Here is a 19,326-nt window from a genome sequence, read left to right as displayed (position 1 = left end):
CACTTTGCGTGAGTGCGTTTGCTTTTTTATATGTTGTTTAAGAGAGGGAAAAAATCATAAACCATTGTCTTGTTTTTATGCGAATAATAAATATTTATATTCCTGTCTGAGAAAAATAGAACAGCGATTGACAGATTTGTCAAAAACATCTAAAAGAGAAATACCAGATCATCTGAAATACCGGCAAACATAATCCTGAAAAAAAGGAAAACTTCAAGGCTTATTAAGCAACGTTTGCGAGCAGTAGCTACCCTCCGTAAATATTCCACGTGGAAATTTAAAAACGTATTCCATATAAACGTGTGTGACGTCATACCCACAAAAGGCCTAAACAATTCAGGTTCACTTTTCGTCGCCTAGTCGTTTTGTGAAGGCAGTTTATTTACAAGGCAAAAACAGCACTTCGCCGCGAAGATGGCAGTTCACAAACGATGGTCGTATCCCCGCAATGTTCGTTTCAACGGTGAGTGGAGTGATTTATTTTCTTTATGGAATAGAACCGGAGAAAAACAAAAGGAATTGACACCCCACGGAGACGATCTTTGCAACTGACTTGTGAGCACTGCCCGACCATACAATGCCATATGAAGCTAGCTTACTTTGTAATGATAATAACTTCAAAGTGTCAAAGAAAACAGCGGAAAAATGACATTACGTTTTGTAGGAAATTTAATTTCATCGAGTTAACTTTGGGATTAAGAGGAATTATATTCACAAGGTAGCGGCGATGGTTGTTGAAATTTAAACAAACCACAATGTCTTTAAATATTTATTCCAAACACTATTGATCTGACATCAACGGATTAATCTAACGGGAAAAAGGCTTGAACTTAAAACTTAAACAAACAATTTTGTTCAGGAGTATGCGTGAACCCTTTTGAGTTAATTACCGCTGGATGTTACGAGGATAATTCAATAACGCGGATACTTTTTGGCTGAGTTTTATTTCATATGTTAATGATTACACCTGTTACCTGTATGTCGCACTTTCTTATACGGAGAATAATTCACGGTCGATGTCGTTACATGACATCTGAGTACATCAAGCAAATATCATAAGGGACATTTGCAAGAGACTGATTGGAGTGGAACCCGCGCCAGTTAAACAGAAACCCCGCAAAAAAATTATGGAGAAATATTTGGGTGCCAAATGGCTATCAAAATGCCCGCAATGGGGCCCTTTTTCGTTCATATACAAAACATTTAATTCTCGTGTTCTATGTAAAGAGGTTTTATCAATATTTCTACATTACAGTGTCGTATTTTCAGGCGTGTAATTTTACCCGGAAATTATTCCACGCCGTAAAGAGTCTCTAAAGCTTGCGTTTCTTACGTTTGCCCTTCGTCAGAGTGAATGACGAAGGGCTATTGCTCTGATCAAAGGGCTAACGCTCGAAAAGTCAAGCTTTAGAAAACCTTTACATTACCAACTCAGTCGATAAAACCAAATTATCTTGTTGTGACCCTATCGACGCAGCACCACAGTTTCTTTAGATACTTACTCCTGAATTTTGAGACTGTTACAGCCAAGTTGCAGCCGTTTCGATAAGTTCTGACAAGTTTAACAGCCAAGTAGAAAAATTTTGTTGTCTTTTTTCATTTAGTCATGCAACTGTCCAAACTTTTTTCCTTTAAATCGAATCAATCATGGAAAAGTAACTTAGCAAAAGAAACTGAAAACTACGCTTTGTGGAGCAGAGTGCGTGACAGCCTCAAATGAACATGTCACGCAATCTTATCACGACTACAGATCTATAAATGTTACCGGCGTGTTATCGTCTGTTCCTCAGAGAAAGGAAATCCTATCGGTGTTGATAAAGAAACATGAGCAGAGAATTCTAATAACTATTAATTATTACGGTAAAATTTGCGAAAGATGTCTCCGCCGATGGTGATCCTGTTGCAGGCTGGGTAGTAGTCCAGGGAAATTTGTCACGTGACGCTCGAGAGTACTCGCGCTTGATCGCGAGTAGTGCACGTAAACAGTGTCGACAGAAGCTGTCGCCTCGCCCAATTCATGCCTTGAATTTTGTAATTTTTTCAGCAGAACCTTTACTGCGATCAAGACCAACAAGTATGGCAGAGCCGCCAGAATCTTCCCTACCGGTACAAGTGCTCGAAAAACTACGTGAGTTGAATACAGAGCTTGCCGAAGGTGAGTGTGTCGAACTGTCTTGGAAGTAAATGAAGGGAAGTGAAATATGCCGATGTTTTATTTACAGAAAATATTGGTTGATCTTCATTGAAAACAGCAGTTGTAAAACTGTTTGGCTTGTCTTGATTCAAAGGGAGTGTAAAATCGAGTAAAAATTTCCTTGTGGCTCGTAATTTATAGCGAAATCTTCACATAGCTAACGTGATTGTGTCGCTACCTTGCATTGGAAAAAAACTATGAAGTCATGCATATATAAAGAGATTACACTCGGTATTTCCCTGTGTGATCACGATTCGGTGATGACTGTGTCAACATCATGTTTTAAAAACTCGTGCAACGGTAAAGAAAAACGTTATTGATATTAATACTATGCACATAGCAAAAGTATAAACAGTTATTATTGCGAAAGTACAATCCATCAAGCGATGTTACTTTCGTCGGCAACATAAGTTAACTGCTTGCAGATTTCCAATGATTTTTTTTAATGTTTTGACTCAACATCGTCAATAGGCTAACTACATGTTGCGATCTCCCTATGAATGGGATTTTGAAAGAATGTTTTAGCCCCCAGGTAGCACTTGATTAAACGAACCGAGTGGAAATAATTTTTTTGACAGCTTGAAAATGTCGACATATTTTTATTTTTCAAACGGGTTGCGAAATATTCTTAAAATTATTTGAAGCCATGCGAAAAAATTACAAGCTTGCAGTGTTTTAATCTGGGTTAAAGCAGTTTAGCCCTATAAAAAAATCGAGACGTCGAGAATCAATCATTTAAATATGACTAACTTTTGTTGTTTATGGCAATATTTGTTTGTGCGCGAGATTGTCTTTGTTTGCTCGTACTAATGATGATCTGGAATGTACCCTTACATTTTCCGTGAAGAGGATTGATATTTTGGAGTGATTCGTAAATTTTCTTCATTTTTTCCTCGGCGAATGTTGATAATTGAATATGGTAATTGCGAGATAATTTGAATTTGAAGATGGCCACGGTATATAAGTTTAGAGACACCTTCAACACAACCTTGTCGACACCAGTCAATTTTCAGATTAACCTCATTTTGTTGCCTTTGACTTTTCCTAGCCTTGATGTAGAGGATGTGGCTTCTCCATTCAAGAACAACTTTCAAATGATGGGACTTTTATAAATACCTCATTATCATTCATAGGGATACATGTCAAGTGCTGTCCATTGATTAAAAACTGATTTGGGTGCATAATGCATAAAATTTTATATTATCAGTTCCTTACTGCATTCATCAAACTACAACAAGTGAAAGCTGCCATTTTTAACATCTTGGGCTATTTGCAGTTAATTTCCCTGATATGCATATTTATTTCACTTCTATTACATGTATAGTCAATGTACCCAAACCAGACAGCAGTATTTGATATCTTTTCTCTTAAAATTGTCACTAAGGTGCATGTTGTGATCAGTGCCTGTGAAACGGTTTAAATTTTAGCTTATCTTGTAGGCAATCAAGTTTTAATTCCCTAGAGTGCCTTGAATGTGGTGCCTTAAGTGTGAGCAGGTGAATCAGTCTTGCATAAGCTCCTGCCACCAAGCCCCAGGATCAAACTGTCAAATTCTCTTCATTATCTGCGATACATTTTATATAATAATATTTACCACAAGTATTTAGTCTTAAATCAAGCAATATCCTTTACTTGATATTTTTCTTTTGTTTCATAACCACTCAAATTGAAGATTGATTGAATTTGTAAAGAGAAATTCCTCTTCAGTTACTCTAAGAGATGGAAAGGTTGTACAAACAGGCTGGCAATATTTACCACTCTAATGTTATATAAACAGTGAACTTAGACAAACTAATGGTATATGGCAAAGCTACTGGGTAATGATGCATGGACCATGTGAGGCCTGTAGTAGTTATGGATGGGTGGTGGTGCCATCTGTTACTAATCCCGCTTTACCATCTGCTACCTAGAAACAGTTCATCTCTTCTAAATTTTGTAACACATGATTGTGTTTCTTTGCAGGTGATATAACTCAGAAGGGATATGAAAAAAAAAGAGCAAAATTGCTCGGGCCCTACCTATCAAGAGGTAAGAATGGGAATTGTATAAATTTTCCAAGGATGAACTCAAACATTCATTGTTCTCCAGAGGCATCACATGTGGCAGCCAGCTTTTTAGCGGCCACTTGTTTAGTAAGCAGTGGCTAACTGGAGTAGACAAAACAGGAAAATGACTAGCTGGATCTGATGTGAATTTTGACCTGTTTGTTAATTTTGTATGAACCCTCAAAAGATTAAATTAAAACTGGAGTGAAAACAGTTATTGATAGCTAGGAGAATAGATATAAGCAGATAAGATGCTCATACCTTTAATTTGTTACTCACTAGTTTAGCACCAGCTACTGTACCTTTTTTTGCGGCTAGCTGCTGGAAAAAAAATTTCTGACAAAGTCTATTTCTGTTATTTTTATGGCAGCAAAGAGACTTTGGCAAGGCCTCTTAATAAATATTGTTTGTAATAAAGTTAGGTCCACAAATATTAAGCAATTAAATTACAGCTTTTTTCAAGACTTCCAAGCACAGATCATCTAATTAGCTACTACCACTGCAAATGCAAATACCAAAGTTTTCCTACTCACAATTCCAACAAAAGCAGTTGCAGCTTGGAGCACTGCCTAGTATGATTTATCAAGCTCAAAAATTAAAGGTCCAACCATGATTTGAACCCAGACCCCTCAATGCACGGTTTAGAACACAAACAATTTGACTACCTCTCTCCCCAGTTTCATGTACTACATTTCATGTAAAGATTCATTTGCAGGTTGAAAATGTAAAATAATTTATTAATAGTTGGAACAAATGAAATTCTTGTTTTATCTGCCATAAGGAGGTCCCCTTTGTATTTTTAACACTTCATATTTCCCCCAGACTTAGAAAGATGTGCTGTCTAAAGGACAATTTTAGAATGTTAAAAACTTATCAAAGAGTTGCTGCATAATTAACTGTGTAATTTGAAAAAGACACAAATTACTGCCACAAAAACCACTTAAAAGCTACAGAAAGATTTAGCAGGAAACTTTGGATGTATGAACAATATTTAAACATTACCATGCTATTTTTAAAATTCTAAATCCACTTACTTAGTAAGACCTGATTCACAAGTTTCACAAGGTTGGAGTGAGCACGATCTCTAAACCTGCATCATTAAAGAAGGATTTAGAATAATAGTCACAAAATCAACAATGTCGTTCTCAATTAAATGAACTGATCTTTGAATTAATGTAGCTTTGATATTGTTGTTGACCAGTTTAGCCAATCATGTGAAAGATAACTTTGCATGGTATTGCCCTAGCTAATGCTCATGAAACAATATGTGTTTCAACAATTGAGGAACAATATTAATAGGAGAAAAGAGATGTTGTTGTTTTCTAAGCTTGGTATCACAAATAGGTGATGGTTTAAGTAAGAGACACCTTTTTTAGGGTTTTTTTTTTAATTTTAAAATGTTAGACAATAGAGCCAGGGGACCACTTTACTGTATGTTTAAATTTTCATTTCAAGACTTCATTGTAGGACTTAGAGCTAATCTAGTTTTTGTAGGATTCAGACTTCAATATACAGTTTTGCCAAATTATAAACCTTATCTCTCTGTGGTTTCAACTAAAATTTAAAATATTTATGGTCTTTTTATAGATTCAAATGTTGCTTCACCTGGCAGTCCAAACATGAACGATCACTACAGCGCAGGTAGGTTATGTTACATGTCGTAAAAACATGGGAAATGTGCATCCAGACCAAGCACAGCTTATTCAACATGAAGTTGACAAGAAAGAAGGCCACAATAACAACAATCTGTTGTGTTAGTATATATTAGATTCACTCTGTGCTCTTTATAATTTTTTAGCTCTATGTATAAAGCTGATCTGTGTGTGTTCCTTGTGTTGCAAAGTTGATGTTTTGTGAAAATTCTTTTGAGATCAGAGTTGTGATATCTTTTTTCATTATCACTGAAATGTGTGAAGCTTCTCTGATAAGGACAGCTCACACTATTTTACTATTTAACCTCTAGTCAGAGCTTAATCCTTGAAGTTACATGTATGGTGTTTTTTTGGCATGCGTGTGAAATTTGATATTGAGATTGGCAATGAAATGATATTTTTAAGGTACTCAGATGTGATTGGAAAGATTTTGTTTTGCAGTTGAGCTAAACTGTCTTGATTTTTGGGTAGAAGATATTAAAACACTTTTATCTTTGTGTATTTATTTATTTAATTTTGTTGGATTTAGAGTGCTTGTTTACTTTGCTACTTATGTGACTTTCAGTATAGATATTTTATAACAAAATTGTTTTTAAATTGTCCAAAAGATTGTCAATTTTTCATGCCAAATTCAAATATATATATATATAAGTGAAAGAATCAAAGAGGATGCATAGATTCTCCTAAGCGCTCGTCAGACAGATCTTTTTAGAGAAAAGTTCTGTCTGACAAGCGCTTAGGCATGAAACTCAGAGTAACAGAGAATCGATGCGTCCTCTTTAATTCTTTAACTTATGTATACTTAGCTCTGCTACCACAGCATTGAGCGCTTTATGCCAAGGTAGACTCTACTCCCACACTTATATATATGTATATATATATATCGTGGCTCTAAGCTGGGACTGTTTTGGTTGGTTGCCATGGCAAGTAGGAAAAAAACTTTTGGCAATGAATTTTGAAATAAATTTGCTACAATAGTTTTCAATTTAGAAAACCTAAAGGTATGTTTGATAGTCTTGTATCAAGCTGTAACATTTTAAATTATATATCTTCTAAAGGTAAGGCAAGATTGACATTTATATGAAACAGAATGTCATATTGACCACATTTTCTTTCCTTGAGTAACTTCTACTGACTAAGATTTTATTTATGGTGACCATGTGATGATTTTAGGTCACAGAATAGTTGAGCTCAGATCTCTGTAAAGTTTTTTAACTAAAAAGTGATTCCAGACTATGTCTGCTTTGTGTGTCAAAATTGAGGCTTTACAACATGGTAAATCTTTCAACATGTTTTAAAAATAACACATTTCATTGTCATCTTAGTGCAAAGGTCAGAGGCTCTGCAGGCAGCCTTAGCAAAAAGACTCAATACGCAAGATGAGATGCCTGCACCATTTAAAAGACAGTCACTTATGAGGCGAAAGCCTGTGGAAAATGGCACACAACCGCAACTTCTAAGAGGTACATTAATGTACATGAACTGTAGGTTAAACCGATGCAAGAGATGGAGACTTTTTACAATATAGGTTGCATGTTGGAGACCAGATTAGATGGTCTGGTTAACCTTTTGAATGACCATATGTAGCTAATTTCTCCCATGAATATCACCCCCGAATCACACATTAAGACCATGAGAATGAAGGAAATGATCACCAACTACAGAAGTTCTTGATTGTGAAACAAATTATCCTTGATAGCACTGTAGGTAGTGTATAGAGAAAAGTATGGAGGATATACATACTGATGTTAGGGTGTAACAGGTTACTGTAAGTCCTTGCTTAGTTATGGCGTTGTAATCTTTGAGCATGGTAAGTAAATCTCACAGGGCCTCTGTCCACCCAAGAGTTAAAAAGGTTACTGATGAACATTCAAAAAAGTTGACAGAATGCTCTGAGAAACCTGCAATACATTAGCATACCATTCAGAAGAAGTAGCAATACTTCTGGTCTCGTTATGTTGCTCCCTTTGTTGGGCCTCCCTTCGTATGTGTCCTTGTTAAACAAATGCCTAAGTTGTACCCTGCTACACTTTGCTATGCCCTATTCTAATTAACCCTCAAACACCTTAACATCAGTATACACTTTCTCCATACTATTCTCTATACATTTCCTATGGTACTGACAAAGAGAATTTGTTTAACAATCAACAGCTTTGTTAGTTGGTGATCATTTCCTTTATTCTCATGACCTCAATGTTTGTTTTAGGGTAATATTGATAGGAGAAACTACTTGCTAATCACTCTTAGGGGTTAAAGGGTCAAAAAAAATACTGTCATCATGTATTATTCCAATGAGTACTGTCTTTCTTGAAGTGGACTTTAGATGAAGAATTTTAGTTTTATTCTTGGTTTTATTGTTGTGCTTGAGCAGGACACCACTTTCACACTGCCTCTCTTCACCCGAGATTATAAAATTATCATGTTCAGTAAAGGGAGTGTCACATCATGTTAGAGAAACTGGGATGAGTTCATGTGGTTTTGGCTTGACTTTCCTTGTGAGAAAGCTTTAAAATGCTCTGTGGGATAAGTGTTAACCAACAAGTATCATTCCCAATTTGTCATGTCATAATTTACTTTATGTGGTGTTCAAGTGGTCCCTATTGATTTTTCATCTAATGGGGTATCTAAATTTTAGGTTCTGTATCTTCACAAGACTCTATTGGAAACCAAGCCCCAAATGAGTACACTCCCCCTGGCTCAGTTAGTTCTCGTACCTCTATACCTCGAGCAGGCTCTGAGGAATTCCCCTCCCCTCCCCCCGACATGTACATACAACACCGTCACAGCACAAGCAGTTTCCCTCCTGTAACCCCTCCCCCAGACTTGACAAGGCAAGGACCATTTGATACCAAAGGAAGTCGAGTGATGCATATGTCATCAGTGAGGACAATAGAGGATGATGGACAAGTGTCAGGTGAGATTCATTGAACCAACAAAATTTTTTTTTTTTCAAATGAGTGTTAAAAGATTCATATTTGTATTGTAATGTGGTTTTATCAACTAAACTGATAAATTAATATAAATTTACAGCCAAAGAAAGTCTTAATGGTGCTGCAATACCCCTTGTCCCCCTTAAAGCAACACCACTTTTTCTTTAGAAAGTCATTTCCTTTACTCATATTTGCATTGGTTTTCGTCACTGTCCTTGGTGATTGGTATAGAATTCTGCACCATTCCCTCAACCAAACTGATACAAAACTAACTAAAAATGTTTACAATGCCCTTACCTTTCCCTTTAGTTTTCCCTAGGCTTTTTCTGAGTTCCCATTGAATATGTTTTGTTGAAATTTTCTAAATTTGGCTTTGGTGATTAATACTTTCAATTGGTTTGGCTAAACAACCCTAAAGTAAAATCTTTCATTCAATACTCAAAATTCTCCTTGTCAGCACCCCAGGAAATGCATAGAGAACAGTATGGAGAATATACATACTAATCTTAGGTTAGTGTTGCATTAACATGCACATGATGTGTGAGATTCAGTAAGCACAGACTTTTCAGAGTCAAGATACACATATAAGACTTCTCAAGTCTCTCAAATACACCCCCATGTGTGCAGGATCACGATATGACAGCAGTGCAGTTGAAAAGCTCACTCTTTGGCAGCAAATCAACTTAAGATCTTTAAGCATACATGCATGTTCATGCTCTAGTTACAGTTAAATCAGTTAATACAATTTCGATCACAATGATTCATTTGCCTCCTTTTGTAGTGTCAAGTAGTAGAGTATCATCAAAAATTCAACAACTTCTCAATACACTAAAGGTACAGTTAAATGTGATGAAAATAATTTGGTTTCATCAACTGAGTTGATATTGTAGATTGGCCTCTGTAAAGAGTTTCTAAAGTTGACATTTGAAGTTGAAGCCCTTCATGAGAGCCAATTGTATAGGGCTAACACTGGGAGCATCAGCTTTAGTATCTCAGTATGTAGGCCAGTCTACATTATCAACTCAGCTAATAAAAAAAAATTATCATCTAATAGCTTTGCAGATGCAACAGCACAGTTTCTTTGGAAACTTACTCCCTTTAATCTTTAAACCCCTAGGAGTGACAAGCATCTAATTTCTCCTTACAGTATCACCCCTGAATCAAATGCACAATCATGAGAATGATGTAAATAATCAACAACTACAGAAGCTCTTGATTGTTAAGCAATTTCTCCTTGTCAGCACCTTTGCAAATGTATAGAGAACAGTATGGAGAATATGCACTCTGTTGTTGGGTTAATCATTTATAACAAAAATACACTTTTTCCAGCAGATCAATTCACTAAACTCTAAGATGAGAGGTGTACTAGCTTTAGTTGTTGTTGTTTAATTGGTCATCTTAATTTTTGGGTCATTTTATTTTTAAATGTGTTTTTCTAAATGTCTCAGAGGCCTAAAAGAAAACCATTGGAACAGTTTTACAAAGAGGAGGATGATGAACTTCTAGAAGGTAACCACATGAAACTTTACATCTCATACCTCCCCATCCATATCTTATTTGTAGAGGAAACATTTTATCATGAATCTACAATTGGTGACAAAATAGGCCATTTACAATTGTGTACTTAGAGTGTGCCTCTGATGCTATCAACTGTTTTAGTACGTACTAATAATGTTCATTCTGCTTAAGCTGATTTTATTGTTCTGTAGCAACTAAACCTGATCCAAATGCTCCTCGACCTGAAGGACAAACCCTACGACCTGTCACTGGGGAAATTTTGCAGGTAACTAAATATGTTATTTTCTGAGTTGGAGGTGTGCACAGCTGTATGGGAAAAACTGTGCCCAAGTTCCTCTTTGCAAGCATGTTTTTTTCCCAGACAGTTTTTCCTAGAATGGTAAATAACTTGTTTTTTTCTGCTGGTTTGTTTTTTTCCCATTTTACTACCAATGTTGCTGTGAAAAAAAAATTACAGACCATGGTCTTCATGGTAAAAAGCTGGACCAGTTCTGAGCTTCAAAGCAAATATTTTCAATTAATTATTGTGAACCCTCTGTCTGTAAAAAAAACATTTATATTGTATAATAGAATTGTTCTGTGGTTGGTATTGTTTGACCCTCTCTTGTTTTCATGATGTTACAGGTTCCTGAGGAGCTGCCCAAGAACTTGGAGGAGGCTCTAAGCAAGTTTGCCACCAGGTCTCCAAAAGCTTCATGCTTCTCTGTTGTGGACAACCATGGGAAAACAAATGTTACTCTGACATATGGTTGGTGACTGTAAACTTTTCTAAATTATGACTGGTTAATTTAATCTCTACTTGTGTACAACAGTATATTCAAGCTCAAGTACCATTACTGTGGTACAATATCGATACTAACAATGAATTTTTTTTCAGTTTAGCCACAATTCCTACCATTTTTAACCCCCAACTATCCAGTTTTGATTTATTATTTTTTCCTCCTTAGTGCTTTTTGTTACCTTGATATGAATCCACTTTGTAAAAGAAAAGAAAAATCCCTAGTTTTGTTTAGATTTTCATGGCAGATATATGGGATAAAGTACATATACTGGTATTGTTAGGAAAAGCTGTACCTGTTACTCATCGCTTAGTTGATAGGCTACGGCAATGTTGAAATGCAAGAGAGGACAAGTGAGTGCATGTCACACTGGCTTATTGAAGAAATTTCCAAGTGGTGTTTTAATTTTGAGTTTGATTTTTAGGCAAACTTCTGTCAAGATCAATGAAGCTAGCTTATGCTTTATTGAACAAAGTTGGAAGTCACAAGGAGGGAACATCAATTATGACTGGAGACAGGGTGAGTTTGTTTGATCTACACTGGAATAAATAAGTGGAAATAAGAACTCACATTTATAGGCAGTTTTTTCAGAACTTGTATTATTCATTGTTGTAAAATGTGCAGTAATTGTTTACAGTTGTGTGATGCACACTTATATGTAATGCACTATATTCATGTCATGTTCCTGAATCATACATTTTGGTGGTGGGAAGCAGAACAATTTGAGAGTCAGTGCAGTCTTGTCATTAGAAGCCAGTAGGTGGCAGAAACCTGCTGCAATTCAGACCATTTTGCAAGGCTACTTCATGAAATGCAATCAAAGACAGAAAAAAAACAGTATCTTTGAACTGATTCTCAAATCAATGTCTGGCTAACAAAAGTTACTCAAACATACCACCAAATGCTGGATCTCAAAGAGTTTCAAAGATCAAAGTTTTGCAGGGAGCATACCCTCAGACTCTCCTAGAAGGGCATGTTGCAAAGCAGTACACCAAGCTTGCTGCCCAAGCATATATGTAGCTCACCTTGGTAGTCTACTCAGTTCAGATCACGTCATACATCCATTACATTTTCGAATGAAAGCAGTGGGGATTTTAATCCAGAGCAACGTACTCTAAATACAAGGGAATGATGGCATGCTATCTAGAAAATTGTCCCTTGTCCTGTAGACACCCATTATACTTGTTTACATGAAAGCCGCTCGTCCTCCATACTGGAAGGATGAGCAATATCTAAAGCACTGGTCAGAAAGAAAAAAAAAGATGCTATTCACCTGAATTCTAAGCTCGGTTATCAAAGAGAAAAAAAAAACAGCAATGAGCATGTACAATTTTTTTTCCTGGTACAGGTTGCATTGGTGTATCAAGCTGATGACCCCATCAATTTCATAACAAGTTTTTATGGATGCCTTATTGCTGGTATCATACCTGTTCCTATTGAACCACCAGCAAGCAAAGATGTAAGTCTCAAAATATTGTATTTACTCAATCAAATGTGGTGCTAATTAAAATCTTAGCTTCTCCAAGTTGGTGTTTATTCAAGAGTGGCATTTATTCAAGAGTGGCATTGATTTCTAACCAAACTTCTTGACTACCATGGGCAGTTTTTAGCGTGCATTTTATTTAGCACTGAACTTGTACTGAGTACATCTTAGAAAAATAAGTTTTTCTTCTGCATCAGTTTCCTATATCATATGGTTTTGCTACTGAGTATAGTCTCCAAAGCTAAGTGGCAGATTTTTTTCAAACTTACTTAAATTTCTGTTACAGGAAATGAGTATTCTAAGCTAAGAGTTCAAACACTACCTCTGGATTGAATGCCAGTATCTCTATTGTATTGTATGTAACCACAAATAATTATTCAAATTTCTCTAAAGGACTTGCCAGAGTTATACTCCTAGGTGAAGGGAAGGGAAGCACTGTTTGACTTAAGTATTTTGCCCAACAAGACAGCAAAATAACCCAACTTGGGCTAAAATGTGAAGAGGTCTTTAAATTCAGAGTCAGAATTTCAACTGCTTGGTTATTCCATATCTCATTTGTTTTTCTTCTGTATAATTTTTTCATGCCATTAAATTTAAACCCTGTCTACCTAAGTGAACATATACTTTGTACATGTACATTAATGATCCTTAACTTTGAAGACCCAGAGTGAAATGTGAAACCTATTTTTACAGTATCCTGGTTGTCAGCAAATTGGCTTCCTTCTTGGAAGTTGTGGAGTTTCCTGGGCCCTGACTTCTGAAACATGTCTCAAGAGTTTACCTAAAGATGACACAGGACATGTTTGCACATTTAAAGGTAAGAAATATTTCACTGGTTTTTGACTAATCTCCAATTCACTGGCCAGGGCAGTCTAAATAAGCTATATGTAATGATACTGGAAATTGTGTGTAGCTACTCACGCTGGAAACATGACTATGTGTAATTATCTCAAATTATGCAACTTGACACATGTGGTGGTGCTGCAGAGCATGTGAGTAGTACTGTAATGCACCAATCAATTTGAAGCTTCAACATCCCCCCTCCTCCTTCCCCCTGGGCAAACCACAGGCATTTGACCATTGTCCATGCTTGGGTGGTGGGAAATTTGAACCATGTGCTGCTGGGGTAGGGGACTTTAACCAGAAGCGTCAAGTCTTTTCAATGAAATACAGGTGTTATATCTTGAAATAAGGAGGTGTTTAAGGTCAATTTAAATAGTTCACTTTCACCAGTGAAGGGCTTATAAGGTCCCTATGAATTATGAATTTTTAATTATTGGCTACTTCTTTATTAAAATCCGCAGTTTCATTCCTGCGTTTCTTATTCATGACAGTGCTCAATCATTCACCTTAGCCTGTGTTCACAGCCCATGTACCATTTTCTTACCTCTTGACTGATTGCTTCATTGATTCAATATTAACTTTGTTTGCTTTCAGCAGTTGCACACTGTACATATTTTTCATATTTTTATGTGCAGTGCTTTCTTATAGACAAGTATTTTTCTTTAGGTTGGCCCAAGTTACAATGGTTTGTCACTGCAAACCTTAACAGACATCCTAAAGATTGGCAACCACCTTCCAATCTGGACAGAAGTTCTCCAGCATACATTGAGGTTTGCAAGCACTGTGGTTGATCTATTGTAGTTCATGAAGTCCATCACTTGTTTTACCTGCTATGATGTCATTAAATCATGCTGCAATGACCTTCTCTGTGCAAATCTTGAATTGGATTTGGGTTGGAAGAACCCGGATATAAAAGATCTAGGTGTTCAACAGGATTTAAACTGACCTTTCATATTGCAATCTCTTTGAGTTTTTTCAACCACCTGAGTTTGAAGCCTCTGGCATGGGAACAGATCAATTTTTTTAAATTCAAACTGTCTAATTCTTTGGTAGAGATGGAACAAATGTACATGTAGGTAAAGGTTAGGATCAGAAATTGATTTCAAACTGGGGAAATGGAATAAACTATGCAAATAATCTTTGAACTGAATTTTGAACATGTTAAATTGCATTAGAGAAGTTTGAAATTTAATCAAGTTTTCTGTTTGTCACCAGTCCACAGTAGGAAAGGATGGGGCAGTGATGGGTGTGACTGTGACACGGATGAGTATGAACCTACATGCTCAGGTCCTGAGTCAGGCATGTTCATACACGGAAGGTGGGCAGTGAAAGGCTTTGTTAGGTTTTGTGCTCAATTTTTTGATGCTGAGTTTAAAGTCACTGATTAATATCTTATATGTTCTTTTCTGAAAAGTTGACCTTCTGGTACCAAATTTTGAGTACATTTATTTTGTTGGAATGCAGATGGCAGGATTGTTTTACCCCTTCCAAACAACATTTGCAAACACAATTTAGCAAGTAATTTAGGATGCATGTTGTAAAAAATACCTCTAAACACACAACCCAGCATTACTGAACAGAAAACAAGCCTTTGTCCCCTCTTTATTTTTTCTTTTCTTTTTTTTTTTTTTTGCAGTCCAGGATTTTGAGCCCTTATTAAAGATGTAAATAATGGGTTGCTCAACCCCCCCTCCCAAAAAAAAAATTTTTTTTTTTAATTTAATCATTTTTGTTTAATTAGGTGAAATAATGATCAGTGTTCTTGACCCTAAGAGGGAAGTTGGATTGTGGCATTCCATTTTAACAGTGAGTGTGTTCTTTGAAGTTCTTTAAGTTTTTGGTCAGCATGTGTTCCATATTCTCATAATTTATGTTAGTCTGGTGTACACTGTAGTTGGAGAAAATCTCTTTTTGTTGGTGTGAAGAAGGGTATATATAATTGTAAGCTTTGCAAGAAGTATGCCACAGTCCCCATAGGACCGTGATAGACACAAGGAAATTCTCTCACACTGTTAAAAATAATCATTTTCTGTCTTTTTTTGCAGAGTGTTATGAATGGAATGCATGTGATTTATGTACCACCATCCGTTCTAGATCATTCACCAAACATGTGGCTGCAGATGGTAACAAAACACAGAGGTAAATGATTCTCCAAGTTTCTGCAAGCTTCAACAATACCTTAAATTTTCTAACCACTTTCCTGATGCTGAAATTGCTTATTAAAAAATGATTCTTTGATAAGAGCAGACACTCAGTTGTTGTGAGATGAGTACATTATCTCTGCCATTTTTTTTCCATTAGCAACATGTGCTTTGGTCAGTTCAAGGAATCTCCACTGGTCTCTTCATGCCAGCAAAGACATCAAAGATGTCAATCTTGGTACCATTCGGTTTTTACTTCTGGCAGGTGCAGTGAATCCATGTAAGTGATTTTAGGGGAGCTAACTTAACATTCAACTCCCAAGTGCTGTTCAGTATTTCTCCCTTCCAGTTTTCATACATTCTTTTGTTAATTATTAAGGAGAATTTGGCATCATATCAAGATTATCTTCTCCAGCTTATAAGTTGTCCATTTGCCTCACTTATTTTCCTCTTGAGTTTGTTGGATGAAGTTTATTGCCAGTTAACCAGGGTTTGCAAAAAACTCTGTAGGCCTGATAAGTTAAGGAACCTTGGTGACTGATAATTTCTTTTCTGAGATTATAATAACACAGATGCTCATGTAATGTGATAGAGTAATCTTTTCTCCCTAGTCTGACACCAACTTTTTTATTGTTAGTCAAAAATCGAAATGCCCTGGAAAAGTTGGAAAGATTATGAACCTGGTCAGTCAGAGGGTTTGATAGCAAATTATTCATTTTAAGCTTTGCAGAGGACAAAGTACTTGCCTTACTATATGGATGTAGTCTACAATACAAAATAATTTTATTTGCCATTCATAGAAAGATAGTAGTAGAAATATTACAAGATAGTTATAAATCATGGATGGTTTACATCACAAGGTTAATAATTTTACAATACTTATGAATAACAATATTATAATAGATGGCAAGGGGGCCTTGAGAAACCACAGAGTACATTTCTGACATCTTTATTTATTTTTCTTCCTAGGGTCTTTGTCAGCCTGTGATTCTTTTGTAAATGCCTTTGAAGCAAAAGGTTTGAAACCTGAGGCCCTCTGTCCATGTGCAAGTTCAACAGAAACAATGACAGTTGCCTTAAGAAGGTAATTAACTTTCCCACAAAGCATTATCTCTACTGCTGTTTTTTCTTTTATTGTCATTCTCAAAACCTGACATTGTAAGTATTACCTTAAATTCCACATTCACTTTTAACATGTTACATGTTGTGATTCAATGTTCAGACCGGGCAAGCCAGGAACTACTGCAACAGGGCGTGGAGTTCTTTCATTATCTGGACTGAGTTATGGTGTGGTAAGAGTTGACAAAGAAGGATCTCTAACATCACTGACCCTGCAGGATTGTGGGACAGTGTTGCCTGGAGGTAAACCTAGATCCTTTTTGTATTATATTGAGGTAGTTTAGCTCTTTGTTAAACTTATTTTTGGCAGCATAAATATGTGTATAGTTGGTGGGTAAAAAGGGAAGTTGGGGGCAAGAATGTTGGAGAGACCCCCCCTCCCCCCACCTTTGTGACCAGCCAGCCCTAAGAGAGTGAATCACACGTGAGGCTGACAATCCCAGCCATCAACTCCCACACACGGTAGGAACCACTGGCCACCACAAGCATATCACCAGTTACAATTTGTTGGTGGCATGAGTGAACTGTATTTAACTGTACTTATTCATTTTCAACTTACAGCCAAGATAGCAGTGGTGAAACTTGAAGGACCCCCTTACTTGTGTAAGAGTGATGAAGTTGGTGAACTGTGCATATCAAGTGGAGCCACAGGGAGTGCATACTGGGGTCTAGCTGGAAAAACAAACCACACATTTAAGGTAATAGAGAGTTTAAATGGCTGCACATGCGCATAATGACTTCAATTATAGAGGGCTGAATTTCCTAAGCAAACTAAGGTATTCCCAAAAATCTTGAAGACTCTCTCACCATCATAGCAATAAAAGCAAAAGTTTCACTGTTTCTTTGTTCTTTTTTGTTTATTGTAGCAAGATAGCTATGATGATTATTAACTCTTTAACTTGTAAGACCTGATAGGTAATTCTCCCCTCCAGCTGGTACACATTTCCATATAAATTAGTTACACGAATTTGATGTTAGATCAAGTTAACAACTTCCACCTGATAAGTCTGAGTAGTCTCATTACACATTTGCCAGATGATGTATGGATACTTTAGGGAGAAGTTACGTGTTGATCACTTCTAGGTTTTATATAAAGAGACATTGTGTTTTCTAATGTAATGCATTCTGATTTTGCTTTGATCGACAGGTTCAACCAACTTTAGATGATGGTGCACCATTTGAACAGTACCCACTTAGTGACTTTGTTAGAACTGGACTGCTTGGATTTTTAGGACCAGTAAGAAAATATTTATTTTAGTGCTAATGCTTTGTTTTTCTCTAAGTTCACCTTGAGCAATTGCACATCTGTCAACTGCAGTTTTTTGAGAGCTGAGCATGCAAAATTCTCATGTGTTCATGGGTGACTTTCACCTTTTTGGCCTATGGTAACTTGACTGAATCTTTCTTATAAAATGCCAATAGAATGGTGCATGAGTTGACTGGTGTTGCCAGAAAGTTCTGATCCATGAGAGCAATCTCTTTGAAAAAAAGAGTAGTTTGATTAGTTGGATTTAACAGGCTATTATATGGCAAGTGCGTTAAGAGCCACACATTTCACCTTTAGTGATGAAAGGTGCTTTCTCAAAGCATTTTTAGATTAAACATATGCGAATTTGACCTTTTTACTGTGATGGTGTGAACTGAACATAATCGACTGGAGCAAAACTTGACCTTGCATTCTTTTTCTTGGTTGTTATTGCCTGGTGTGATAGAGTGCTAGAGGAAGGTTTGAGTCCTTGGAATTTCTCTGTAGGGTGGTTTAGTATTTGTGTGTGGAACAGCTGATGGTTTGATTAAAGTCAGTGGAAGACGACACAATTCTGATGATCTCAAGGCAACAATCCTTGCTGTCGATCCAGTGAAATTTGTCTACAGAGGCAGGTGGGTGACAATTAATAAAAATATTGACATTTCAAAATTGCTTACATGGTTGAATTTTAGTGTGAAAAAAGTCAGTCCACAGATCCTTATTGAAGACATCTTTGGAGCTTATTTTGTTTTCTTCAGCATGAAGCGCATGCGTAGTGATGACATTGTTAGTGCTGGTCGTTTAGAATATATTGAGTCTGAAATTTGTTGAAGGGGAGGAAAAGGGTTATTGAAAATTATCACCACAAAGAAAGAAACCTTCTAGAGATTGTGTCTAACATCAGATATGGAAAAAGATTTCGCTCTATTTTTGTAGATGCACAGTGATGTACAGTGTTAAAGTAATTTTACGGACTTCATTATCCTTTTTGTTACTTTTTTCGCAGGATAGCTATATTTTCACTGTCAATCCTAAAGGATGACAGAATTGTGGTAGTAGCTGAACAACGACCACAGTGCACAGAAGAAGAGGTGAGTTCAAACTGTTAACTTTGTTGAGAAAGCGAAATAAACCCTTGACTCTAGGGATTGATCTTTCCCTGTATTCTCCGTACAATTACAAGACACTGCCACGTAGACAAGTTAGGAGAATTAATAAAATCAACACGGGAATAAAATTTGTAAGGAACACGAACTTCTCACAACTAACCAACAAAGAATGACAACAAGGAAAATTATTTTTGACATAGAGCGCTTTTCGAAGGAGTATCGGAAAACACAAATCAAAGCAATCGCAAAAGCCTATCAGAAGTA

The 19,326-nt window shown here is 36.5% G+C and overlaps 1 protein-coding gene across 1 annotated transcript in view; it reads left to right on the top strand.

Annotated features, from left to right (window-relative positions):
* LOC131798993 (disco-interacting protein 2 homolog A) overlaps positions 1 to 19,326 on the top strand; it is a 32,430-nt gene that overhangs the window by 2,935 nt on the left and 10,169 nt on the right. Inside the window, 23 exon segments of the mRNA XM_066160179.1 lie at positions 2,045 to 2,155; positions 4,157 to 4,222; positions 5,827 to 5,880; positions 7,217 to 7,354; positions 8,527 to 8,805; positions 9,603 to 9,655; positions 10,270 to 10,330; positions 10,531 to 10,604; positions 10,964 to 11,087; positions 11,543 to 11,637; positions 12,467 to 12,577; positions 13,295 to 13,418; positions 14,111 to 14,214; positions 14,660 to 14,762; positions 15,186 to 15,250; positions 15,490 to 15,583; positions 15,746 to 15,865; positions 16,555 to 16,669; positions 16,808 to 16,947; positions 17,266 to 17,402; positions 17,852 to 17,941; positions 18,458 to 18,585; positions 18,960 to 19,044. Coding sequence (XP_066016276.1) covers positions 2,045 to 2,155; positions 4,157 to 4,222; positions 5,827 to 5,880; positions 7,217 to 7,354; positions 8,527 to 8,805; positions 9,603 to 9,655; positions 10,270 to 10,330; positions 10,531 to 10,604; positions 10,964 to 11,087; positions 11,543 to 11,637; positions 12,467 to 12,577; positions 13,295 to 13,418; positions 14,111 to 14,214; positions 14,660 to 14,762; positions 15,186 to 15,250; positions 15,490 to 15,583; positions 15,746 to 15,865; positions 16,555 to 16,669; positions 16,808 to 16,947; positions 17,266 to 17,402; positions 17,852 to 17,941; positions 18,458 to 18,585; positions 18,960 to 19,044 — 2,471 coding nt within the window.

Source organism: Pocillopora verrucosa, chromosome 13 (assembly GCF_036669915.1).
Source record: "Pocillopora verrucosa isolate sample1 chromosome 13, ASM3666991v2, whole genome shotgun sequence".
NCBI lineage: Eukaryota > Metazoa > Cnidaria > Anthozoa > Scleractinia > Pocilloporidae > Pocillopora > Pocillopora verrucosa.
This window is presented reverse-complemented; position numbering and strand designations above follow the sequence as displayed.